At 36.4% G+C, this 27920-nt stretch overlaps 1 protein-coding gene and 1 long non-coding RNA gene across 11 annotated transcripts; one reads left to right on the forward strand and one right to left on the reverse strand.

The window, feature by feature from the left end:
- Positions 1–36: 36 nt before the first annotated feature.
- MSH4 (mutS homolog 4) lies at positions 37–27918 on the reverse strand. Of its 10 annotated transcripts, XM_075097263.1 has the most exons (20): positions 27544–27883; positions 25185–25346; positions 23126–23289; positions 20553–20663; positions 19364–19479; positions 18558–18731; positions 16628–16800; positions 15792–15859; positions 13975–14049; positions 13488–13552; positions 12774–12943; positions 9913–10049; positions 9389–9492; positions 8443–8567; positions 6454–6654; positions 5178–5296; positions 4548–4676; positions 2938–3112; positions 1195–1283; positions 37–850 (listed from the first exon to the last, which is right to left on the reverse strand). In XM_075097263.1, the coding sequence occupies exons 1-20, from the start codon at positions 27827–27829 to the stop codon at positions 665–667; spliced, it is 2829 nt and encodes a 942-aa protein (XP_074953364.1). In that variant the 5' UTR covers positions 27830–27883; the 3' UTR covers positions 37–664. The 10 variants fall into 10 exon arrangements, 8 of the variants coding, with proteins under 8 accessions (XP_074953364.1, XP_074953359.1, XP_074953356.1 ...); XR_012661178.1 differs by lacking the exons at positions 4548–4676; positions 5178–5296 and having other exon boundaries at positions 837–855; positions 25185–25405; positions 27544–27918; XM_075097258.1 differs by lacking the exons at positions 2938–3112; positions 4548–4676; positions 5178–5296 and having other exon boundaries at positions 6454–6522; positions 25185–25405; positions 27544–27918.
- LOC142059032 (uncharacterized) lies at positions 1629–9236 on the forward strand. The gene is made up of 3 exons (XR_012661183.1): positions 1629–1757; positions 6803–6852; positions 8127–9236. It is a non-coding gene; the product is annotated as an uncharacterized LOC142059032 (long non-coding RNA).
- Positions 27919–27920: the final 2 nt, after the last annotated feature.

A 27920-nucleotide genomic window follows, 5' to 3' on the forward strand; every position in this document is an offset into this window, starting at 1 on the left:
AAGTTGTACTTTAAAAAAAAAAAAAAGTCAAGAAAGAAGGATATTCAACTTTTTATTGATTTGCTGTTTTTCACTTTCTAAACAAAAACTGACCAACAGTGTCAATACCACAGTAATCTGCTGTTACTGTGTTAGAAAAAGCTCTGGCTGCCCAGTTCTGGAGAGGAAGCAGTCCTGGACTGCCTACCTTACACTCCATTAGGCATAATGACTGAGAGAGCTAGAACCCTCCTTGAGTAGGGAACAACAGGATTTATGGATGCACGTTCAACAGCACAAGTAGAGCTTGCCTATGCGAGACAAGCAGGCCCATCTGTTTCAAAGACTGCTTTTTGTTAGGCAAGATCTTTAGTATCCCATGTAAGAGCTGTTATACCAGATATATCACGCAGAAAATCCTAAACATACAACTTTTTTGTCTCTAAAATAATGAAGGGGATGTAGTTCATTATCAAAAAGAACGGTGTTCCTCATACAAAGTAAATGCTTTTATTTCAGGTACATTTTGAGGAAAAAACCACAAAGGATATGGTCTTTCAGTAGTGACTATAATATAGACTAAGAATTAAGAATTTAAAAACGTGAAAGCCAGTGTTTTCTAATACTACGGAAGAAACCAGAATCATCTTAAAGTCATAAAAATAAGAGCAGCAGCTGTTACACGTTACTGTTGCTCATCATTTTGTCCGGCTGCAGGACAACTGGCTTCATACTTTTTCTTCAAGCCTTTCAAGTATATACGCAAACTGTCTGGATCCAACCGAGAATTTCTGGCAGTCTGAACCAATCTCATTGCTAAATGGTATACAGCTCTCTGTTTCATCACCTCAGGAGTGCTCTTCTGCCTGTGCTGTTCTTAAAAACATACACATGCATTGAAATATGAAATCAATTATGTTCTACTATTAAAACACTAATATTAGCTATTTTTCAGCCTATTTATGATCTCCCGATTCTTGTTTTGTACACCAACACTACATCCAATCCTCCTTAACCCTCAGGACTGCTTTGTGCTGTCACCTAACAGTGACCTTCAGTGCAACCTTTTACAACTGGTTCCAGAAATACAAATTTTAATGAAATCTATTTTCATAAAACCATAGGCAGTGCTTATCCTATATCCTTTCAGAAACTGAAAATATATTTGAGTTTTATAAAAACTGAATTACAGTATTATAATTTTCTACTACATACCAAAACTTGTTTTGCGATATGATTTGTGATTTCCTTTGCATCCAAAATTACAGATGATGGTAGGGAGGAAACTTCTGCAGCTTTTAATCCTAAACATATAAAAGACAAGTCATTATTTTTAATGTAATTTTTTTTCCTACCTTCCATACTATGTCTGCCAGAATTAGCCTATTATTTAAAAGGTGAAGTTTTAATTTTTATTAAAATAATTTTTATATACATTTTCTCTTTGTGACTTTTTTTTTTTATTGAACAACATGCTTTTGAGAGTTACAAAACAAAATGTCTACTTTGTTGCAACACTACTTCTAAGATATGCTTCCACATGAAGTTGCTGCTGGTAATAATGTAACTGGGCAGGATGAGACACATTAGGGGTTAAAGGAAAACAATGGCACAGCGGCATTAACAGCTTTCTCCGTTTTGTTTTTCAGTTTGTCAGGCCAGAAAATACTGAGGTTGTGCTAAAGGTGCTCTCCATTAAATCCAGTCATCCAGTGGATATGGATGTCATGTTCCAACTTCTACTCTGTTGCCAGTAGCCAAGCTGCCAGACACTCAGGGTAAGAAAGAGATATAAGGTATTTTTTTCTTCCCTAACATGATTTTTTTACTTTTCCTTTTGCCTGTAGTCCTGGCTGTTGAGGAAATTCTGTGCTTCACCAGGTGCTTTAATACTGTAGGGTTAATAACAAAAAAGGGTCAAGAAGAGCCCTCTCACTCTTTCTTAGAATGTAACTTTGCTCAAGGAAGGTAAAGCCAAGACACCAACACTGAGTTACTAAAGGTATCCTATTCTCTGAGAATATTCTCTAAACATCAGATTTTTCTCAGTTACTGGTGGTGTAGCATCTGAAATTGAGCTTGTGCTGCCAAAGGTAAAGAAACTTATTCCGAAATTCTGACAAAGAAACGTTTTAAGTCCAGTTCACTGAAGCTTGACTGGAATAATTTGTAGTCTTCAGTTACCACTAGCTTGCAAAAGTCATGTGTAGCTGATTTCCTATTGATTAAATGTCACCTAAAGCAAGGATCCATCTTCATAATCTAGTATTTGGAAACATACAGATTTCTGTACTCTTTAAAACATGTAGTTATGCTCTATTGTCACTCACTCCTTTATTGACCCATAATCCCTCAATCTGTACAGTCTTCAGTATGATTTATTCTAAAGTTAAAAGAGAAGTAAACCCACTTTCCTGAGAACACTGATGCTTTAGTGGAACCTCTCAAAATAGCCTTAGGCTGATACGCAGTAAAATTCCTGTTCTTTTTTAAAGAAACTTGATTCCTTTTTGCTTATCATAAAGGTCCAAGCTGCTATTTAACTAATGTATCATTATTTATGGCACACACATAAGAGAGTTTTACATAACACAAACCTCAGCATTCACAGCTTTCAGTCTCTCCAGAACTTTCACTCGCCTCCATAAGCAGAGATTAAATCAGCTCGGGTACTGTGTGCTCAGAATAGCTTGTCTCATTCAAACAGAGGTGAATCAAGTAGCTAACGACACTACTAAAATGCTTTTTACACCATGAAATTTCTTATAAGTTCTTCATAATATTCCAAACTACCATCTCACTACACAATTACTTAAAACACACAAAGTATTTGGAATGTATTACAGATCTGCAGTTGTTACTCCATGAAAGAGATAAAAACTCAGCAGAAACCTGTCAGCAAAAAAGTAGTATCTTATGTAATTTTTATTAAGCTAAGGTCACAGTGGAATCCATTACCATAGTTCTTTTCCTCTGTATATCCTTTAGAGAGTGTGTAAGTGTAAGTAATTTTCTCCCTATTTCCAGCACTGCTTCTCACATGTTGCACTTCAAAATGGTAATTTTCCACATTGGGATATAAAGCATCTATATGACACAGTTCCAGGAAATGTGTAGCAAACAATGTAAATGCCTACATAAGGAATCAAGAAAGGAAATTTATTTTGGAAATGATCCTGGAATAAATTACAGTAAATAAGAAAAATTAAATGATCTCACAGATGTCCAGGTTTTCCTCCAAAACACTGAAAAGCTGTCTTTCAGTTACTAAAGCAAATTAAAATCTTTAAGCGATGAGTTCTTCCATTGGCAAGGATTTCTTTTCCAACTAGGGATTATCCCACTCCTTTCTCAATAGAAGGAAAAGAATATCAGAAGTAACAGGAAATCCACGATGCTTATACAAATTGACTAGGGTTAATCTGAATGACTGTCAAATGGTTGCCTTAATACCTCAAGGAACGTTTTGCCGAAATTACAAGCTACAGAAAATATTTGAGCTTCTCAAACCAAACCACAAAAGTACTCTGAATAAACTCTGTTGAGAAACTGAACACCTACACACTTCAAAAAGCTGACAACAACCTGAGGCCGATCACGTAACTAGTAATGGAGGTGAAACTTCCAACCCATCTAAAACCATCTTCCACTTTTCTAAACAGTCAGGTAATGAGGTTCACCTTTAATATTCAAGCATACAAAGCTATACTAAGTAAAACTAAAGAAACTGGGTTATTCTCTTCCTAGATAGAAATGCAAGCTTGCAAGCAAGCTGGAAAGAGATGGTCACCTGTGTACTGGTTTTGGCCGCTACAGAGTTAATTTTCTTCACAGTGCTTTGTATGGGGCTATATTTTGGATTTGTGACCAAAACAGTGTTGGTAACACACACAGGTTTTAGCTGTTGCTGAGAAGCGCTTGCACACAAGGCCTTTTCTGCCTCTCACCCCACCCCAGCAAGCAGGCTAGGGATACACAAGAAGCTGGGAGGGGGCACAGCTGGGACAGCTGACCCCAACTGACCAAAGGGACATTCCATCCGTATGACATCATGCTCAGCATATAGAGGTGGGGGAAGGAGGGGAACATTCAGAGCAATGGCGTTTGTCTCCCCAAGCAACCATTACACGCGATGGAGCCCTGCTTTCCTGGGGAGGGCTGAACACCTGCCCGCCGATCGGGAGTAGTGAATGAATTCCTTGTTTTGCTTTGTTCGCGTGCACAGCTGTGCTTTACCTGTTAAACTTTTACCTCAACCTACAAGTTTCTGCACTTTGACCCTTCTGATTCTCTCCCCCATCCCACTGTGGGGGAGGGAGCAAGTGGCTGGGTGGTGTTTAGCTGCCTACTGGGGTTAAATCACAACAACCAGTGAACAGAAACGCAGTTTATGTCAGCATTTTTTCTCTTATTGCCATAATTCTTACTATTCACCGGTTATAAAAAAATATCATATTTAGGCAAGAAACCTCTACAAAATGGAAGTTAAATTATGAGAAAATACTGTATTTACTTCCAGTATGACAAAAATAATTAAAAGGTTTATTTTTTTTCCAAAACAGAATTACCTTTAAATTCAACAGATATTCACAGGCAGCATAACAAATGCCAATGCCTTCTTCAGCACTGGTACCTCTGCCAAGTTCATCAATTATGATGAGTGATTTGTCATTGGCATTTTGTATGATGTATGTTATCTAGGGAAATAATTAAAGTGTTATGATTCCTACAAATGCATTTTTAAAAAAAACCTAAGAGGAATACTGCTGCTAATAGGAACACTTTGTGTTATTCAGAGTAAACTGAATTTAAATAAATTTTTTAAAATCCTGTCAGGTCCACAAATTTCACCTTTTCACAGCTTTCAAATAGCTATCAATTCTAATCAAGCAAAGACTCACACTACAGCACTCTTTCTCTTTTCCACTGAACATATCACTTTCCCTCAAAATCATATCAGTTTGGGAGAGGGGCTTAGGCTCTTACAAATGATCATTTTAAGTGTAAGAAATAACAAAATGTTAAAACTACTGTCCAATAGAGCACTGATTTTCACTCGTATTGGGATATGTTTTTATTTAAGATATGCCTGGTTTTATCTGCTTTATCAACAAGGTAACAGATGAAAGCTGAATTTTTGATGATTTTTCAAAGTACAGTAAAAACGGGCCTTGGACTCTGGATTTAATGTTTAATACCTCTTTCATTTCCTTCATGAATGTGGATGCATTTGTTTCTATATCATCATCCATACCTATTCTGGTAAAAATTTGCTCTGCGATTCGAAAAGAACAATACTCTGCTGGGACATAAGAACCTACAAAACAAGTAAAATATGAGTTTAAAAATGCCTATTAGCCTGATCATGTTGGGGGGGGGTCAGTTTTACATTTGGCCTTTATGCACTGTAGAAAACACATTGTATTCTGTAAAGTTTCATAAGATTATGTTTACCATTACTTTAAAAAAGCTTATCAGTAAAATCTTAAGAAATCATATGCCTGAAGCTGTGTGTCAGTCTAAACAGATGCAAAAGTGGGAATAAACACTAGGATTGATTTACATTTCTGTAGCCATTGAGTTACTAATCCCAAGGAATCTTAGCTTCCCAAAACCAGGATTACATTGCCTTTATCAGACTTCAAGGCTTATTAGCTTTATTGAATAGAAAAGAACAGGAAACCTGCCAAAAGACTTTACAGTCTCCTTTAGTCATATTAAACTCATATTTTTGAGAGCAACTCCCGAAGAAATTGCAGTTGTTGCAGGCTGAACCCACAAACACATGGTGGGACAATTTTTTTTCTCCACTGCTAATTAGTTTCATTCTAGTAGAGTTAGGGTCAGCCTATTAACTAGGTCTTTCTCCTGTGCCACCAGCCTTACCTTTGTCTTTAAGGTAAAAGTCATGAGGAATTCCTGAGTATAGGGATGCGTCTCAGTTAGACTTTACAAATACTTGTTCTACTTTTATAATTTTAGTGATTGAACCTTGCAGCATTTATTACTGTTTTTATTTGAACCAGTGGATTATATATGTATTAATTCTACTTGGCTGCGAGCATGTTTCTCTACATAACTGAGATATGATCAAGTTCATCTGTTCCTTTTGGATGACTAACACATATGTGCCCAACAGGCATACTCGCTATCAGTCTAGCGTAAGGTGCTTGATTGGGTTAAGGTGCTCCAAAGAATTAAAGCACACAACTGTGCTTCTCCTAAAGACAAACTGGGGAGGCTTCCAGATACACAGATGGGGCCCCATAAGTTTCCAATGGCAAGCCCAAAACCTTGCAGTGGCCTCTGTCAGCAGCACAAGAGCTGGTAGGGGCAAACGGACTGAAAATTACCTGTTGCTATTTAGATAGAACCTTATTCTAGAAGTCAAATCATTTCACTTCATAAATATTTTTAACTAGAAAACAATAGACGCACTGCAGAAGATTACTAATACGGTACACTCCTACTCACCAATCTGTGCCATAATTTGACAGAGAGCAATCTGTTTCAGGTATGTTGATTTTCCACTCATATTTGGTCCTGTAATAATGACAAAATTGTTACCCTCTGTCAGATACGTGTTGTTAGACACAGGTTTTTCCATAGCTATCTTTTCAAGAATGGGATGCCATCCTTGCTTGATCGCTAAAGTGTCCGTAAATTCTGGACGAACTACATGAGAAAAAAGACATAAAACATGGTAGAGTTAGCACAGAAACTTTTACATTATTAAACTAGTGCATTTTGAAATAAAGTTAATTCTTGCAGAGCAGAAGTCAAACTCTGTGGTCCTGATTTCCCAATTTTTACTCTCCCGTAGTGAGCAAGACTAAGATATGGCACTTGGGAAGAATTACCAGCCACTTTCAGGTACAGGTTCTGATTGTCATGCCACTTTTCATGACTTATTATTACAAAGAGAATCCCATAACTAACACTTAATTTCTAAGTTAACTTTCTGTGTTTGTGTTCTGTAGTAAGTAGGGTTGGACTCCAGTAATAAAGAGAAATAGAAAGAGCAAAACTTGAAAAGTAATTAAAACAGAAAACTCGAAAGCTACTTTCATAGCTAATATATTTTTAATAATTTATTTTTACACTGCTATGAGCATATAAAGTACAGGGGTCATGAGCTCTGTTTCTACTACATACGTACCTTATTATACAAGCATGGGAAACAAGGAAGTAACATTCCTTCTACTTTTGTTATATTTTATCACATTGGTTATTTGTGTGTATACTGTGCCTACACAGATCCATTTGATACTGGGACTATCTGTCAGAATACAGTTCTTTTCTGAACCTATGCCATGTGCCTCCTCTTCGTCTACCTCAATGGCAGAGCCCCAGGCTAACAAAGAAGCGTTGTTAAATTTGGTGGTCTGTTTAAATGGAGCAGCCTCCAAGAAAGAAGTGCCCAAGACAGTTTTTCAGGTTTAAACATTGGGGAACTCCAATTACCTGGTGTAGGTTTTAGTCACATAAAGATTTAGATGAGAGATTCAAGTGACAAAGGGGCCTGAAAGCTACAAATGACAGTCCTTTTATTTTGATGGACACACGTTCGTGCCTGGCTGTGCAAACTGCAGGTGTAGATTTATGGGAGAAGCTAAGTGGCTTTAGTCTTATTAATACTGCTGAAGAAAACTTGTGCTCTGATTCATTTGGCAGGAAAAGGTTGTGATGCCTCAAACATATCAGTTACTGTTCAGTTACAGATCAGTTCATGTGCTACGACTGGAATCATCAGCATATGAAAATTCACAGTCCATACTGCAAAGTAAACCAATGCTGGTGATGAACTGGAAATTACATAGCATCATCAGTAATGATGAGCTAATACAGCCGAGATGGCTTCCAGACCCGGTTTACTATCTACACTGTATTGTACTGTAGATAAGAATCACAGGGCAGCATTAATTGATGACAATGTGCTCATTTGTACATCGGAGAACAGGGCTAGGGAAGCAGGACAAACAAATATGAAGGTAAGCAAATGATCCTAGATTCCTTAGAAGACTCTAGCTCCAAAAATGTCTGAAAGTGCTACAGAAATTGAAGCAGATAAACAAAGGTAGCCACATATTTTGTTTTATGGTATATACTTGATGTTGATCTGCTTGTATTATCTTGTGCCCTTTCAGAACAGAAGTGTAAACTCAGAATGTTCAGACTTCATGCTTCTGAATAGAATATGCTTAAGTGGGCTATCTTGAAAAGACTGGCTGTGAAGGCTTACAGCAGCTAAACGGCAGAATGTAACTTCAATGAATGGAAACAGTAAGAACATCAGCACAAAACTGGCAAGGACAGACTAGAGACGCTCACCTGGAGCCTACTGAGACCCAGAAAAATAAATGACTTGGGCTTAGCAATTGGAGAACCAGACAAAACCACCTGGATATTCTCCAACAGGAAGGTCTTTATCTGGCCCACGACGGAATCAAAGAAGAAACTTACCATAATCAGAAAGAGTGCAGGCGTGGGCAAATGAAAGCAGCATATCCAGCATTGACACAATGTCAGACAGCTTGTATAGGCAATGAATGTGTTCATAGATCTCGTTCAGCAGTTTACACACTATTCTGAAATAAGACACTGATTTAGTTGTTGCACAGTACATACTGTCACTTTAAACAACTTACAGAAATAAAGTCAATAATTTCATACTACATACATTAGGATGGGAGGTGACTCGTAACATGCATTCACCTCTGCCAGATGCAAGCAAATGTATAAATTTCTTTGAAGCAAATTAAGATCTTATACCGCCATCTCAGATCAAATTCTGCTATCAGACACAAGACATAGCCCAAATACCAACAGCTAAGAAAGCTTCACAAAAAGAATGAACTAAAAATATAGCTATGGAATCAAGTATGTTTTATTAACATGTGAAATGCGACTCTAATTCCCTTAAGTGTTCATGTTAATAGAAAGCCCACATGGCTTCCAGAAAGAATTTCCATTAAATTGACATGCAACATTATACTTAGTAAGTCCTCCAAGATAGCAGAGCAACATGACATGCAGCAAGGACAAAATACAGAAGTAGACAGTTCTACTGTAAATGCAAGGACCTGATTAAAAGTAACAATTCTGCACTACAAAACTAATGCATTCGTTGTGTTATTTTGTGTATATAATTCACCCATAAAAAGCTAATAAATACAATGGCCACCCTTACTAATAAATGCCTATATATTTGTAATCACATTTAATAAAATACACGCTCTGTGGGGTTTTTCTGTCTCAGGAAATACACTTGATCAGTGTCACTTTGGATTATTTCTTTTAAATAGCCACAACTTAACAGAAAGATAGTTCTAAGAAAACATGTAATTAGCTGTTAATTGCACAAAATAAATGTAGCCAGAAAATATTAAATAGTCTTAAATAGTCTTACAAGTAGGTCATGTGATATATTTCTCTCAGGGACTCCTGACATCTTTCATTCATTTTTATTAAATCTGCTGAAGTGAAGCTATATGTGTTCTTCATTTTAGTAACCTACAGGGAATTCAAACCAACAATAAGAACTTGCCATATTATCAGAAACAAAAATAGTTTCTAAAAAGCAAACTGGGAACTATACAAGGGGGAAAAAAGCAGAAAAAACAACGCCTGGTTTCATTTTTCTCATATAAGTTTTAACGAAAAATCCATATAAGAGAATGCAGTTATCAGCAAGATATACAACTTTATATTTACACATAACATAATTGCATGTAATTGCACATTTCTGACTATATTAACTAGAAATAGGGCAGTCATAAAAACATACCAATTATACCTTCATTTACTTCTTCACTGAAATTATTTTAATTGTTGCCTAAATTACTGTATAATGTGTATTTTACCAATGTATTATACATTTTATATATATTAAGTATACCAACATTACAAAAAAAATATACCTAGTACACACACCTTTGTAAATTCAGAAGGAAGCTGGCCATTGGGTAATGCTGAACAATCAACACTCATCTGGATAAAAAATCCACGAGCAGAGCTGAAACTTGTTTTCATTGGTAGGTTGTACTTCTCTGCAAGTTGTGTTATCATACCTAGATACCACAAATAAAGATTTGACCCAAATTACACATGTTCACGTGCATACACAAACATACACGTCTGTGTTGGCACAAAGATGCATACTGTCAATGTGATTTATAGATGTTGAATGTGTCAGGTAAATAACACAACAAAAGGCCTTAGAGGTGGGTCTTCAGGGAGTTATTTAACATGTTAATGTAACAAATCTAGCTGCATGAAGCTATTGGGAAAAAATTCCAGTGGAGAATCAGATAAATTAATGTATTCTTTAAAGACAGTCTGTGCATTTGAGCAACTCACAGGTGGACCGAACTATGGAAAGGAAAGTTTGCTCAAGCACTTAGCATCCCTGTCTAATCAGTAGACAGAATATGAACCATAGATTAGAGACTCTCAGTTTTTAACCAGTTCATGATTCTAAGCAGTCTTCTTTCCCAGACTGATGGTAATGCTTTACATTTGTAATTCCCCCCTTAAATCCATCTTGTTCCTAGCTGAGAAGATACCATATGTGGGAAACTGTTAGATGACAGAGTATGTACCGTTAAATGATGGAAATTCTGAATACTGCAAAGAGGGTAATAGTGTGGTACTCCTGTGAGAAGAAAGGATGGCATTACTTAGTGGTATTTCCCTGCTGCTCATTGCTCTAAGCTTGCCCACTCTCATGTTCCAGCCACTTACAACATAGACCAGCAACTTAGGAGATTCTGGATATAGAATCATAGAATGGTTTGAATTGGAAAGGAACTTCAAACACCATCTAGTCCAACCCCTCCTGCCATGAGCAGGGACATCTTTCACTAGATCAGGTTGCTCAAAGCCACATCCACCTGGCCTTGAACACTTCCAATGATGGGGCATCCAGAGCTTCCTGGGGAAACCTGTTCCAGCATCTCATCACTCTCATCACAAAAAAGTTCTTCCTCATGTCCAACCTAGATCTACCCTCTTTCAGTTTAAAACCATTGCCCTTTGTTCTGTCAATACAGGCCCTGGTAAAAAAAGTCTTTCTTCCTCCTTCTTACAAGCGCCCTTTTTATACAGAAAGGCTCCCCAGAGCCTTCTCTTCTCCAGGCCAAACAGCCTTCATAGGAGAGGTGTTCCAGCCCTCTGACTAGTTTTGTGGCCCTCCACTGGACCTGCTCTAACAGGATCATGTCTTTCCTGTGCTGGGGACCCCAGAGCTGGACACAGTACTCCAGGGGGGTCTCACCAGAGCAGAATAGAGGGGAAGAATCACTTCCTTCGACCTGCTGACCACTCTTCTTTTTATGTAGGCCAGGATACGATTGGCTTTCTGGGCTGCAAGCTCACATTGCCAGGTCATGTCCAATTTTTTGTCCAGCAGTATCCCCAAGACCCTCCCTGCAATCCATTCATCCCCCAGCCTATACTGATACCGGGGATTTCCCTGACCTAGGTGCAGAGCCTTGCACTCGGCCTTGTTGGACTTCAAGAGGTTTGCACGGGTCCACTCCTCAAGGCTGTCATGGTCCCTCTAGATGGCACCCCTTCCCTCGAGCGAACTGACTGCACTGCTCAGCTTGGTGTTGTCTGCAAACTTGCTGAGGGTGCACTCGATCCCACTGTCTATGTCACTGATGAAGATATTAAATAGTATTGGTCCTAGTAGAGACCCTTGAGGGACACCACTCCACACCATTGACTGTAACTCTTCGGATGAGGCCATCCAGCCAACTCCTTATCCATCACATATCCATCTCTCATTCCTTAGTCCGTTCATCAAACCCATCTCTCTTCAATTTAGCAACAAGGATGTTGTGGAGGACTGTATCAAAGGCCTTAGAGAAGTCCAGGTAAAAAACATCAGCATTTCAGTTTTGGAGTCACTTAGAGTTTTATCCAGTAAAGAGGAAAAGAGAGAAGAATCCCCTCTGCAAGCATGTGGGCTACAGTGAAAACAGGCAAGTGGGACAGATCTGTTCACACATTCTGGAATCCTAGCAGCTACCAAATTTTGGAAGGTTTAGGAAATAAAAACGAATAGCATCTCTACTTTTCGCTGTGTACTGTAGAATGTAAGACTAGAAGGAAACTGAAAGCTCAGAACATGACAGATGCTAAAGTTTCTGATGCTTTTTTAAGTTTCCAACTATAGAGTAAACTAAGAAGACGGTCCTTTAGCTAGAAATCAACATTTGATACTAAAAAAGAGGAGATCAATTCCAGAAGATATAATTTTTCTTCTATTCTGACTTAATGATAAACAGGAAGGTTACTAAAGCACAGTAACAGACATCATGCTAAAATGCCTTTTGTTCATATTTTCCAACTCTTAATAGCTTGGCTAAAAAGTAGTGTACAGATAGATCAAGACTGCTTAAAATATAAAGAACAAAGAACTCAGATATTTTCATTTAAGAAGCTAAAACAAAGATTTACAGTTTTGTGCAGAATATTTCCGTTGGAATAATTCTGTTACATTAACTTTTTGTACTTTAGAGGATAAAGAGCAACAGTTCCAAATATAGGAATCACAATATAATTGTTCAACTTCATTAATATAAAAATGAGGTTTTATATAAAAAAGGAGAACCTCAATACGTATCTCAAAAGAATTTCAGTTACTTACCAATGACAATCGGTTTATACTAACACTAAATACTCTTTACATATGAGGAAGTTATAATAAACATAATTACATGACTTCTATGTGCCAGGTACAATGTACTTTGAACTCCAAATAAATAAAAATCTTGGTTTAGAAATACCTGCTATGTCATCAACAATTTCGGTGTATGTTCTACGAGCTATATCAAGGAATTCATTGATGTTAGGCTTAACAGCATAGCATTTCTGGGTCCTCATATTCAGACATCCTTTTGTGTACCTTGTGTCGTCATTAATTACAGTTGTAATCTTTTCAAGTATAATTCCAAATCTGCAACATTAGTGGTATTGTTAATTAGCCACATTATACTTTACAATTTTTATTTGCAGTATCATCCCAAAATTATATGAGTATTACAAATAAATGAAGCAAATTATCTGCTGTTAAAACCAAACACTATATTTCACGTCTATTTTTGCTTCAGAATGAAATATGACTATACCCAAGTCTGACCAAATCATTCAGATCTTTGGGAGATATGAATTATTTCTCAAATATACAGGCAGCAGTTGATTTTTGCATTATGACAGGGACTCCAGGAAACGACTACTTCTGTCTTTTCGGGATTATTTCTAATGGACTGCAGTTCATCAGCAACTGCAGTATCATAGCTAACTTTTTGGCTTGTTTTTTTTCCTTGTATTTTTTTGTTAGTTGAAAATTAGATTTTTCGACAATTAAAATCCACTTTTAGGCAAAAGAATTGAGCTACACCTCTAGCTGCAAATAAGCAAAGATGAAACATCTTGAATCTTACAGACATTCTTAAGAAAGATGAGAGTTTCTAACATGCTAGCTAAAGTATTACAAATACCTTGTATCTTCAAGAGAATTGTAATAAGCCTTTAGCAGCGGTGTGTTACAGCTTCTTAAAGCAGCCTGTTGAAGATTAAAATATGGACATGAATAGTTAATTCTTTTTGTATCCCTTTTAGAGGACTGAAAGTTCTTAGATTCACTGAGGCTCATTACCAGTTGCATAAGCAGCTTACAGAATCTGGGTAGGGGTTTCAGTTGAATGTTTGTTAAAAATAAATTATTCAGATAATGGTAGGAATCCAGTTCTTAAGAGTATTAGACTCAAATGCATATTTTCAATGGGCTTAAGAATTAACAGACTATGTTGGCAGTATTGTGTTCTACAAGATACAAGGATTTTTTTGGACTCAGTGATCCTCATTGGTCCCTTCCAACTTGAGATATTCTATTCAATATTCTATGAAATTTAACAAACTGTACTGTATAAAAATAAGGACAAAACAGTCTGTACTTCATAAAGAAAAAAGACAGAGACTGCTTACTTTTAGAGGCTCCACAAGTTCTAGAGTATGCTTCAGGTAAATTAAATTAGTTATTTTTGATTCAGCAGTTTTAACCTGTTGAAAAATTTTACACATATTGGAGGTGTTTGTATGTCTGCCTGTTAATAAAAGAACTTAAGAACTAGTAGAACTCATACTGTTAACTGTAACAGGTTTACACTTTTAATAAAAATTGCTAAAATACTTCATAAGCTCACTTTGACAACTTGATGTGTAACTGCAGAAAAAAATATTTACCTAAATTAAACCTTAGTTTAATTGCTCACAACTATCTCCTGGTTAAAAACATTACAGTGTGATTTTCAAGGAGAAAGACTAAATCTGTCTCGAGCTCCTAGAAGACTTCAAAGGGGAAATGCACTATCAATACTGAGGAGGAAAGACGAGTTCTAAGGAACTTGAATCTGAAGGTATATTCAGTAATTCTCCCAAAGGTGATCTGTGATGGAAGCCACCCCTGCCGGTCAAGTTCCTGAACGCACTCTAATGGATGCAACATCAAGCATAAGGCACTCACAGACTGAAACTATGGCTGCCACTGTCAAGTGGATAAGGGATAAAATACCTTCCTGCTGAAGTCTTAACATAAGCAGATAAAATACTGCTTGTCTTTCAACTAAACTATGTTGTTGTAAGCATTTATAGCTTTATTGTCTAGTTATACTTTTATAAATAAATGCTTTTTTCTGCATTTCATTTTGGTCCGATTTGTAAGATGTGTGAATTAAGGCAACAGGTAAGAGCAGGGAACTCTTCTAATCCCTAAAACATCCCTAATCCCCAAGAAAACTTGAAGAGTAATCAATTCTCCAATACATTACTTATTCCTTGCATTCCAAGGTTAACCGAGAAGCATGGGTCAAGTTGAGAACGGGATGCAGAAGGGGCTTCCAGACACTGTTCATAACCTAGATATCCCGCTCTGTGTGCTTGAGACATAAGGTTCTCTGCTTATGAGAGCAGTCACTGTAAGGGGAACTTCTCTCGCATTTGGTACTGTTTGTGCTGTGTGAGTGAGTACACTGTTTTCGGTCAGCTAGTTGCTGTTCAGAGGAAACAAGTAACTCCTGCATGAAAAAGTTGTCCTTAGCTCACACAATGTCTGTGTCTTCAAAACTAACAAGTAAGTCCCATTTCTGGCTTTGTATGTTTACACAACAGACTTAGTAATTGAATACAGATTTTTTTTCTGTATTGTAAGCACAGCTGAACAAGGGGTGCTTCTTAAGAACCTTTTTAAAGATAATTTTTCAGGCAATACAGTCTAATTTTTATTGATTTGTATTACATGAAAACTAAGAAATTGCTTAATTTCTTAAGAAAGAATTAGATCTTTATTCTTAAGAATTAATCTTAAGAAAGATGCTTAATTTTCTTTAGGCTATCAAAAATTGTGTTAACCTCCAAAAATGAGACAGTAAATTTCTGTTGTACACTTTTTCCTTTTATGCTGGCGTGAAGAAAATTCCTCTCTCGTCCTAGTACTGTTGAATAGGATGTACGCTTATGAAGGTAGGGTGGGGAGTGATGAAAAAGTAAACATTTTTGGAAGTCAGCTTGCATAAATTAAGATTAATGTGATATTGAAGCACACTCAAGTTTTTCTATCATTCTCCTATAAGAATCTTCTACTGCTGTAAAATAAGATATACTCTCAATCTGTGATAACACTATTCCACGTGTTTTTAAGGTGCATTCTTTTTCTTATTGTATCATGCATATTTATAGATATCACATTTATATATTGCATGCTGCAGCCAGATAACTGATCATCTAAGGTGTGTTTCGAAACATACTGTATCCTGCTTTGGAATTTGTACCAAAACTGAAAGTAGTTGTTCTGTATCCAGGAATTTTGAGATAACTGTAAAAGAAAAGTAAACCAATCAGAAACTGAACTGAAATTGTAATAAAATCTATTTTTTTTAAATGCACACAATTACTTAGTGATACTTATGCTAATCTTTTTCTTTCATTCTATCTTCACAAATTATTTAGGAGGGAAAAAACTGATTAAAAATAACTGCTGTCTAAACTATTTTGTCATAACTATACTTACTATACCTAAGCATGTACTGATTATTGCACAGGGGGACATATCCAGCAATATTCTTTTTGTTAGACTGAATCATATTTCTCTTGTAATTAAGATTACATGATCCAACTTAAGGTGGACTAACTCATACTCTGGTGTTGTTTTTTTTTTACATTTATCTGGACCACTGTGTTTTATGAAGGAACGGAAAAAGAAAAGCATACACAAGTGTTACATCAGCAATGTCTTTATTTGTGTTTAATGTATACATCATGTATACATGTATTCTTCCAACATAGTGCATACCTAGCCATACAGGTGAAGAGACAAACTCAAATTCTTCAAAAAAGCTATTGGCTCACTGACTTCTATCCACTTTATCAGAGAAATTAACTTTTCTTAGCAAAATACTTGAGAAAAATATCGCTATAATAATAAAGATTACTTCAAAAAATTAAGTGTCCACTATATGTGTCACCTCACAGGTAATTTAAAAAACACTTTTCAAACCTATTGAGTCACACAGCATACTTTCACAGGTTAGAAAAAATGTTTAAAAAGAAATATAATACTATGCATTAAAAAATAAACTAGTACCTGCTTGAAGACCAAAAAAGAGCTCCTCAGCCTGGAGTAATTCCTGAACACAGTCCAGTCTTGTGTTAATTGTTTCCACATCAACTAGTGGCTCCAGGATATTGGATCTAAGTCTTCGACTTCCACCTGGAGTTTTAGTGTAATTTAGGACACCAAAAAGTGTGTGACCATTCCTTTGAAAACAAAATACATGTGAAGAATACAGTCACAGAAATAAAGATGGTAAATGTCAAGTGACATTTTCAGGTAAGAGTATCCTACAAACTTGAGGCATATTTTTGGGATGCTTAGTACCTCCCTATTTGCCATGTATATTATATGAACTACAGCAGTTTAGGAAGTCAGGTAATTTAATGTCATTTAATATAATACTAGACCTCATTATACCGTTTTCCAAAGTATTTAAAATACGTAGGAGTCCAAGAGAGAAATAAGCTTGGATTTTGTTTTTTTAAAGAACCGACTTACAGTCAATACTGGAGCTAAATAACATGCTTATGATTTGTAAGTATTATTTTCATGTTCATGGCTTTTACATGTTACACATCCCAAGGTCTCACACTTACGGGTTGATTCTAACTGTTTAAAATAAACAGTCTGTAATATTTACATCTAGTACATACCTAAACAGTTTTAGAAACCTGAACCTTCAATGCTGTTGGCTTGAAAGGCCAATAAAAACATTGGGGCAATATAAACATATTGATTGAAAACTCAACTCGAATAGGAAGACATCTGACACAAGTATACAAAAGCAGCATATAGATAGATAGCACAGAAACTCCTGAACACCACAGTATAAAAGAATAAAGCAATAGTCAAGAGAATTAAAAAAGGGTAGATTCAAAACCAGTTTTATTAAGGACATATTTTCCATTAGATGCAACTCATGACAACACTCAAGGGGAACTCTACAGTTGGGATAGTATCCACACTGCCTACCTTTAAGCAACTGAGGGACTCATTTCCCTATACAGTAAATGAAGAGAGGCAAGCCCCTCCAGAATTAATACAAGAACTTCCTGGGGCTCTGTGATCCCCACGAAAATTAAAAAAAAAAAAGAAAAAACCAAGCAGTGTCAGAAGGGTGACTGATCTAGCCAAAGATGTCCCTGCCCACAGCAAGGAGGCTGGAACTACATGATCTCTAAAGGTCCCTTCCAACCCAAGCTGACCTATGGTTCTATGGCATCTCTCAAAGTGGAAAGCTCTTATGAATAATACTTGGAGAGAGAAGAATCTCCAGGCTTCACTTTTTGTATCAGGGTGATGAGTGGACTTCTAACTAGAGGTGGATCTCAGAACTTGGCAGGCAGCAAAGCACAAGTTCCAAGTCTTTCTCTTTCTAACCAGAAGCATAACAGTCTCGAGAAGATAAGCCTTGCAGGTTCTTCTGCCTAGAAAGCAAGTAACTCCTGGTGAAGGAAATGCTCCAAGCATTGTTCTCATTTTGGAGAACTATCATGCAATCAAGTACCACATTGCACGTGACCATCATTATAAAAATTGCTTTGTTTGCCACTATTCCTTAGAGCTAAAGGAAAACAAAGCAACCTTCCAAGCCTGGTGTGTTTATCTTGTGTAAAATGAATAAACCCCAGGCATTTTAATCCAACATAAGCAACTTCTTGCAGAAATGTTGCCTCTCTCATCTCACAGTCTGAAATTTTGCATCAACATAATTTATAAGTTTCAATAAAACACAGATATTAATGTATATACAACTATGTATCATCTCTTCCTGCAATTCAATTGTAGGATCTCCTACGCTAGAAATATTGTGCTGAATTGCAAATTTTTCCATATAAAAGTATATAAGTTCTGTCATACAGAAATAAATATAAGGGTCAGCTCTTTGACACAAACATCAAGGAAATTCGGTGAAATACAAATTTATAAAAGTGTAATTTGTAAACTTAAATGTTCTTACCGAGAATCTCTGTTATTAATTACTAGTTCAAGATTTTGTGCTGATGATGAATCTATCATAGCTGTTTTCTCACTCCCCTGGAAACGCACTTTAAGTGATTTAGGAGCATAAACTGAATTTTGAATAAATTCAACGTATTTTAGCAAAGCTGCAGCAGCTGCAAGACAGTAGTACCTTGGAAAGAAACAACCTTTAATGAACGTTGAATAGCGCTATTTAAACACCACAAAACAAAGTGGTGCACTACAGAAATCACATTCACACTTCTGCTTGACAACTACTGGTATTGATAGCACTGAAAAGCAGTATGTTTTAAGTATACACTAACCCATGTATAGTGCACATATATGCATGTAAATCAAATATTCATGAATGTTTAGGTCTCTGTACACTTGACACCTCACATATATAGCTGGTATTGCGAACATACATACTTCAGTAGTTACACATGACTTGAAATGAGGACGCAGGTCACCAAGTGTCACTACCTAAAATTGTTGGTACAAGGAAAACACTTGCTGAGGCCAGAAAGGCAATCATAGCTGTTAAGTTGTATCTTTAAGGAAAGAATGAAAAGGAGAAAGTGGAAAGCTGTGAAAACTCAAAAAACCCCCAAACCCCAACCTTTAACAGGCTTTCTATTTAAGTTTCTAGATATATCAGAAGCACTGGAGGGCAAAATAAAAGAACAGCTCTGTTATGATTTTCTAACTTTTGCAACAAGCCACAGACTTGTGTGCTAACTATGTAAAAAGCTGTTAAAAACTTATCTGCACACAGTATGCTTTTTCCTTATTTAAACGTACTTTGATTGAACCTCCATGAAAATGGTGCTGAATTCAGATGCACACAATTGTTCTATGTATTCCAAACCCTTTGTTTCATTGAAGTATTTTCTTTGGACAGTTGTAAAAGTCACATTCTGTGAAGATGGGGGAAAAGCAAATAGTTTAAAAAGTTACAGAGAATTTTTCATCAGACAGACTTCTCCTATTTTTCTAGTGATACGTGTTTCCAAGAAAATCTAGCAATTGATTCAGCAATCTGCCTTTGTAGAAGTATTCATTCCAGCTTATTAGCACAAGCAAGCCACATTACTGTCACTCATCTTTCCTTCTGTCTGGTAGTGAGTATATATAAAAAGACTCATACTACTGTTTTGAGCAAGTTAGCACAGGCTTTTTCTTGGATATTGCTCTTCCTCTCAAGAACTAGCTACTCCAAATTTTGAATTTAACCTAGATTTGGTTAAAGTTAATGACTTTTCGGGAAGAGCTATTTTCACGCTAGCATTGATGCTCACATTCACACTGTAGTTTTCCCTTGCCAAGGTTTAAGCCCAAGGGATCATTGTCAAACCTTCAGTGGTAAATAGGGAACAAAGATATGCAGGTCAATGCAACCGGATGTGTGCAATGCGCAAGTGAGTTATGCATGAAAAAGAGAGAGGTCAGGAAGTAGAAGAGGACTGGTGAAGAAGCCATCAGCAGTGTAGACATGGAAGCAATTCCAGTATTAATTAATATAGTTTTTTAAAAGTTCTGAGGCTTTAATACTCATAAATTACATATAATGGTTAGTCTCACCCTCTTTTAACCTGCCAGTGTTCTTTTTCCTATTCTGTGACACATTCGCCTCATCTATTTACCAGGCTGAGAGAACAAAGATGGAGCAAAGGAAAATGCTTCATTTTTTTGATCTCTGAATCTTTCCTAGGTTCAGCATTGCTCAAATTACTTCAATGCCACAAATTCAAAACTTTTGGCTTTAATCAGTAACATACTTATCTCCGGAATTGTCTGGATTAGAACTAGCAGTACTGGAGCTGCATTTAGATTATTCTTTATCATGGTAAAATTAGGCCCAAAAATCACAGAAAATACAAAATCTGACTGCATTTAAGGTTTTAGAAGTTGTGGAAAACTCTCAAATCAAAAATCATATAAAAGTGATCAACAAGAACTCTAAAATATGGAATGAAATTTAAGAGCTTACCTTGAAATGTTCTGTTATCAGACTGAACAATTTTGATGTGTTCCCTGCATCACAAGCAGTGTTTGACATTATTATTTCTAGTGGTGTTAAAATCTTGAGTTTAGTAATAACCTGAACAAAAAAATTCAAAAGTAATTCAATAAAAATCCATATATAATCTAAAATATGTTTAAATTATAATGAACCAGCAATAAAGAATTACAGAATCCTTATATTTTAAAATCACGGTCCCAGTCTTATAAATAAAGACTAGATTTTCTGCTAAATTCTACACTACAGAGTAAAATTTATCTGTTTCTACAGATACAGATATATAAATATACATGAAACTAAATAAAAATATAGGTATCTATCCCCTGTTACTTAAACACAGAAACATGCTTGTTATCGAAGCAAGAGATAAATATCCAAAACTATATTCCATAGCTATGATGGGAAAAGGACCTATTTTCAGCAGATGGCAGCTTTCTGGGCTTGCAGCTGAAAAGTTAATGGTGCTCTGGAAGATGAAGAAATGCCACAGATCCGAATATTAATAATCTTCTGATTGAGTTGCGTCTTAGACTTTGTAATAACCTCCTCATAACATTTATCTCATTTTTCAATACGGCTCAAAATGCACATATGTAAAACAGCTTTGCTTTGGTTATGTTTTACACACCTGCTGTAGGGATTTAAAGTACACCATATGCTTTTCTATTTGTTCACTGTATAAGAAAGGAAAACCATCATTATGCATTTATATTCATTTATATCATCATCCACAAATCCTCAAGAAAGAAACATTAAAAAACAGACTATATTTTAAACACTTCAAAGTTAAGATGTGAAAGAAAGGACAGATAACAATAGAAAGGTGAACAAGTATAAAAAATACACAAAGTAAATCATCCAAGGGTATTGGGGGGTGGGAGGGAGAGCTGTTGCTGCCTGTCATATCTGATAATCATTCGGAACATTTTTTTAGAGGCATCACAGTTAAAGCAAACCTTGAGGAAATTAAAGAATAAAAGAAAACTTTACTGAATTAATTTACAGAATATTCAAAAATAGAAGGGTTCACAAGAAAAAGAAAATACAATAAGCTTGATATCAAACACTAGCAAAACACAGGTAGTGACTTAAAAAAACAGCTGATCAGCAGACAGACAGTATTGTTAAAGGTGTTAGAGATGCCACGTAGTGCATTTGGGAAAAAGTAGTTGTGTACTAGTAGGTCTTTTTTTTTTTTTTTGACTGGATAGTCAATACAGTATCAGGTGGCCCACAGAATGGAGAACTCTGTAATCTAAATGGAAAATTAGGAAGTTATGTGCAAAAATTAAAATGCCAACTTTTAGAATGGTAAGGGAGGAAAATATTGAACACACTGGCCATGGTCTGACAGGTGGTTATAGAAGATATAAACTTATCATGTTACAAGCCTGAGTAACAGAAAATAGAGTAATGTTATCAGAATTTAAAGTATGAAAGGCTTAAAAGAAGTGATTTTATTTTATCATTAAATACAAGACAAAACTGAAAGTAAGGGGGTGGGGGAGGAATATGGGCAGCTAAAATACTTCTCAGTTTGAGAAAGATAAATTTCATGGGACTAACACAGTTCTCAACCCTGACACAGGAGAACAGGAGAGACTCTAGAGTATAAACACAGCTACTTCTTGCTAGAAAGAAAGCCTTTTACTCTTAGAGGTAACTGCAATATTTATGAAACCATTGAAATTAGTAAACAATTTCCATAAAAATAATCTGAAGTTTCCCTGCAGGATTCTAGTCTTATAATTCTTTTGATTACATGGGACTTTTTTTTTTTTCTTGGGACAAGCAAATCAATTTTTCACTTTCAAACCTTTAGGTGAATTGTTATGTCAGTTGCCATATCATAATCTGAATATCTGCATTTTCTCACGCACCACATTTTCAAGGTGCACATCTCATTCCGATTGTTAGTACTGTGTATTACAGAAGCATTTCTGTAGATGCCAGGTTCAAAGCATACTTACGTGTGTTAAGACCAGGATAAGCTTTAAAAAGCACTAATGATCCAAAAAAATTACATTGTACAACATATATTTTAGTAAATAGATTTGATAGCTGTTTATATTCTGAGTCATATCTACTTATTCTCCTAATTAAATTTAGGTTTTATTTCTCTGAATATTGTAAAGATTCTACAAGCCACATTATCTTCTAGCATGTGTAACTACAACAAAACAGTTCTGTTCTCAGAATTGTTTTGCCTGATGAAAAATACTTGCAAGTTCTGCTACCACGTATGGCCCAATGCTTTTCAAAACAAGGCATCTCACTCCCACATAGTTCGAATACACTATTTTTTGCAGAAAGGCTATTTTTCTTTTGCAAAACATTCTTTCCTCTATCTAAAACCTGAGGCACAGTAAAGAAAATGGCAGTCCTTTCAACATTGCAGATTTTCTAGAACTTGTTACTTTTACTTTTGAGGAATTTCTTCTACAAACTAAAAATTTAATTTCCCATTAGTCATAAGCTTTTTTAAGAAAGTCCCACTAATTGGCCTGCAAGGAATACATCAATTAAATATATAACAATACCTTGGCATAAGTTGTATTGTCTGCAAATTGTGACAGGATCATCTCAGGATTTTTTAAGTCAATACTGGCCATTCCTACTTCCCCTCTGGCAAGGCCCCTTCCTTCTACTACAGCTACGATAACTGATGCAGCACTATGAGCTGAGGCTGTAGATGAGGATGTAACTGTAAAAAAGTTGCATATATTCAGTTGTGAGCCACTACTTTACATTCACAGACTCCTACTTCGACATTCCAAATCAAATATGTTTATACTCCCATATCCATGGAAAGCCCTTTCAATTTACCAAACTTAGTTAAAAATTAAAAGTTCTGGTTGTTGAACTCCTTACTTGCCATACCATAAAGGCAAGTCACACTTTCCGATGTATGAACATCATACTCTTCCATTAAAAGACTAATTGAATGCGTAAAGATTGTCAGAACTAATCACATTTCTGTAGCAAGTGAATATACAGTTTCTGAGTCACAATCTTCATACTGAACAAAACAAAAAAGATGTTCAGCATGTGCCAAAAGGTACGGCTCTTATTAAACATATGCTATTTTAAATTCAAAACAATGCATAGCTATTAGTGCTAGTTAAATTCAGGTGTATTAATTGCAGAGAGGTACTGTAAGTTAATGTGAAGAAGCACAACTCTGATCGAGGTGGCTTAGATATCGTCAAGTTAGGGAAAACAGATATCTTACCGATATATATGTGTGTCATCTGATTTTACACTAAACTTATTAAACTATTCTAATATATATATCTATGATACGCTTGAGACACATTCATTTGATTTTCATTTTGGTGTTTTTTTAAAACAAAACATTTTTAGTATCTTAAAATTGGTTTGGCTTAAATTTTCCCAGATACCACCACAAACTCAACTAATCTCACCTCCTTCTTCAAATATCCAGCAATCTCTCTAAGACACCCCTTACAAACATTAAGTGTGGAAATTAAGGTTACAGGTCCTTAACACCTAATGTCTTCCTTTATGAAGACCCTCCTTTCAGGCAGTTGTAGAGAATGATAAGGCCTCAGCCTCCTTTTCTCCAGGCTGAACACACAGGTAAAATCAAAGGAAACTGAAGGTGTGCGTTTATTTTGTTGTTAAGTTGCATAAAATCTAGAGAAATCTGCTCTGTGGGTTTCAGCATCATAGTTACTCTGATTCCCTAATTCCTGGAGTAGTCATAAAGAAAAGTGTGGATCACAACAGCTGTAGGAAATTACAAACTTCATGTTACTTACATTTTGCAAAACAATAATTCAATTCAGAAGCAAGTAGAGAGCCAATTTGTATTCTTACCAGGAACAGATAATTTTTAAAATAAATTTTTTAAAGTAATTTAATTACTTCAGAGAATTACCATTAAATAACTTCAAGAACGCTAAAGACTGAAGTGATAATGATTAGTCAGACTGTGAAAGAACTAACTTCGAGCCCCATCACTCTGCACTGCTAGAGCACACAGACACCCATAACATGGCACAAGGCATTATTTCCCTGTAATACAACATTGTTCATAAGAAGCACTGCAAAACGTACACCCAATGAGCTGCTGTGTAAACGCTCTGCTGGAGAACTAGTGTTCTACACCTTTGAAGATGCCAACATAAAATGCAGAAAACTTGCACTAAGAAACTAGAGAATGGCATCATGATATGCGATGTACAATGCATTACGACCGTAAAAAGAAACCCTGATTACAAACGTGCACAGATTTGGGCTCTTCACTTCAGTCACCACACAAACCCACATGTCCATAAAAATAATTCAATTCTGGACAATTTGAAAAAAGTCTGAATTTTAACTATATTGATAATTTATATATTAATCCAAAGTAAATGACAAGAGGTTGCAATATCGAAACGTCTAAAGTAGTATTTTCTCCTATGGGTGCACCTTTCATTGACAGGCATCCTCTGTAATACAAAACACATTATGTTTCGTGTTTTGAATATATCTCAGCATTTTACTGTAACACGTTAAAAAATAAAGTATGTTTAATAAAATAAGATTAGAAATGCAAGTAGGACTATTTCCTTTAAAAGCTGATAATCTTACCTGAATATCCCATAAGAGGGGTATGGCTTCTGCAAAGAGATCTACTAGAAGAGAGGGGTGTTTTTCCTACACATGTGCTATTCAGGCCTCGCACAGAAGAACTCGTGAAATTCAACGTGCTAGCATTTTCTATGCAAGAACTTCTGTCCCCAAAATAAGATCCTGAGGCTGGAGGGACATTAACTTTTGAAAACAGACACATTAAGTGATAGATCATTTTACTGAAAAAAAAGATTGGAATGAGTTTCTATTCAGAAAGCAATATATAAACATACAGCTTAGGACACTTTATTTTTCTTATTAAAATAGAGATATCCAAGCAATAACCTTTAATGTCATTCTGTAAAAGCTCTCCAAAGTAGTACCAGTATAAAATGAAACAAAAGTCAGTCTGTTTTGAAAACAAGCTTGTATCGATAGGGTTATTTTCCGAAATGACATTCCTTGCAGCACCATTAAAAATATTTGTTTACATTGTTGGACTTAAATAGTATGATAGAAGTCACTTCACAATGCATAATTTCATATTCTATGAATTCTAGATTTATGAAAGAATGCTCTAAGTCAGCTCTGTCTCGCATTCACCACTTAAAATGCTTGAAGTTTTAAAATGCTTACCTGAAACTGCACACGTTTATGAAAATTTTAGTTTAAAGCTGAACACTCTTTTTAAAAAAAGGACAACAAAAGAAAACAAAGAACCATGCTCAAACACTCCTCTGAGAATGATCTCCCTTTGAATTTGCAGGGTTCAACTCTCAGAAATAATACAATAATCTGGGAGATGTTTGTTACCTGCAGTTTCTTTTACACGTGTATCTTAATATTTATCTGCGTTTTGAAGTCCTGCAACGTCTATTTTTCTCAGATCATTCTTTATTTTCAATAAATTATTTAAAGTATTTTACTTATTTTCAGTTCTCTTGAGATGACTAAAACCATTGCATCCTTAATCTAACTTGGATAACTGCTTTTTAAGGTAAAAAATGAATTAAAATATAAACAGAGTTTTTCCACTTAAAACTTATAAAATTCCAGGTATTTAGAGACATGCAAACCCAAATGTTTCTGTTCCGTTATATTAAAAATTGATCTACAAAATACTTCAGTATCATTCTCAGATGACCCATTAACTGCATGACATTTTCTCATGGTTGGTACAAAAATATTTACAGTACTGGGGTATTTTTTAGGTTTCTTGTTTCTTTTTTTTAAATCTTACAAAACTGTGACAGCTAAAAAAAATTCATTCTGGCTGTAATTTTTTTTTTTTTTAAAGAGTGGACAAATCAGCATTGCAATGCACATGGATGATTTTAAAAAATAGCATTCACTTAGATTTTGGCATAAAACCATGCAGAAGTTTGGCGGAAGAGACTTTGCTATTATCTTAGAATGTACTGAATCGGGCATAACCTGTGGAAACACGTAATTTTAAAGACCAGATGAACCAAACCATCTACAGGTATTTTTTTAAACCAACAATTAAGTTATGCCCTACTCCAATTATCATTCTAAGTTTTTTGTTTGTTTGTTGTTTGGGGTTTTTTTAGGATTCATGACCGATCACATATGTTACCCAAAACCATGTTACCTTCTTCCCAATTTATGCATAGTGGAGATAGAAGTACTTCAGAATGCACTTCAGCTAGCGTTAAAAGAATTTCCAATTCTTTTTATAGTTTTTCCACTGAAAAAAAATAATTAACCATTTCTTTTCTGCCTGCCAAGACACAGACTTTGGCATCAGGCTCAAGTCTTATGAACTGGTTGATCCACACATGTACAGGGTACAGGAGCTGGTGAGGGGTCTTGTCCTCGGGGGGCGCCGGGAGGCTGCTGTCAACAGCAGATTTACATGAAGGATTGAAAGTACTGGTGTTGTGTTGTAAGACTGCAACATTCTTATAAAACATCAAGGATAACTGCACTTAAAATTATTTCGGAGGCCAGACCAAAAAAAAGCACACCAACAACAACAACAAAAAACCCCAAACATAAACAAACAAACCCAAACACAAAACACAAAACCATCTGAATGTGGTTCAGATCTCTTGTAAATATTGTGTTGCAATTCAGTTTATTGATCCCTGCAGGGAACTCTGATGCTGCTACCTAAAAAACTTACGTAAAGAAAAAAATGATTTATTTAAAGAAGTGTGAGGAACGACTACCATTGTTTTCACGGGCTGAACGAAAAAAAGAGGTCACTAAGATGACGAGGTGCTGCTGCTGCTGCCCCTTCTCCGTACAAGTACCGCTTGTGACAGCTCTTTCGAAGCCCGACCCAAGCCAAGAGGGCAGGAGAATAAAAGAAAGAAACAACGACCCGCACAGGGGTGACAACTCCGCATCCCACCTCCTGGTCCGGGAAGCGGCGGCTTTACCCCGCCACCACCAGCAGCCCGGCGGGCAGCGAGGCCTTCCCCGCTGGAGCTGCGCGGCCTCGGCCCTCCGCTGGACAAGTCGCCGGTGCTGCTCGCCGTGCTGCGCGGCGTCTGCAGCAGCCCCAGGGTATAGCGGGGCGCCGCCTCCGCTCGCCCGCCCAGCCCCGGCGTGGAAGAGCCGCGGCCTGTATAGGACTGCGAGGCGGCGGAAGCGGCTTCCCGCCCCCCGGCCTCCGCCTCGCTGCTCGGTTTCGACATCGCCGCCCCGCCCCGCACAGGCCCCGCCCGCCGCAAAATACACCTCCTCGCAAAATGGCGGCGGCCACGGCCTGCCGCGCATGCGCACTAG

This window comes from Phalacrocorax aristotelis, chromosome 6, assembly GCF_949628215.1.
Source record: "Phalacrocorax aristotelis chromosome 6, bGulAri2.1, whole genome shotgun sequence".
Classification (NCBI taxonomy): domain Eukaryota; kingdom Metazoa; phylum Chordata; class Aves; order Suliformes; family Phalacrocoracidae; genus Phalacrocorax; species Phalacrocorax aristotelis.

Coding starts and splice junctions, on each gene's coding strand:
- MSH4 (XM_075097263.1), bottom strand. CDS start 27,829: ATGTCGAAACCGAGCAGCGAGGCGGAGGCCGGGGGGCGGGAAGCCGCT. Junction 16,801..18,557: donor ATTAATAACAGAGATTCTCG/GTAAGAACATTT, acceptor TTGTTTTCAAAG/GAATGGTCACACACTTTTTG. Junction 12,944..13,487: donor AATTCTCTTGAAGATACAAG/GTATTTGTAATA, acceptor CTAATGTTGCAG/ATTTGGAATTATACTTGAAA.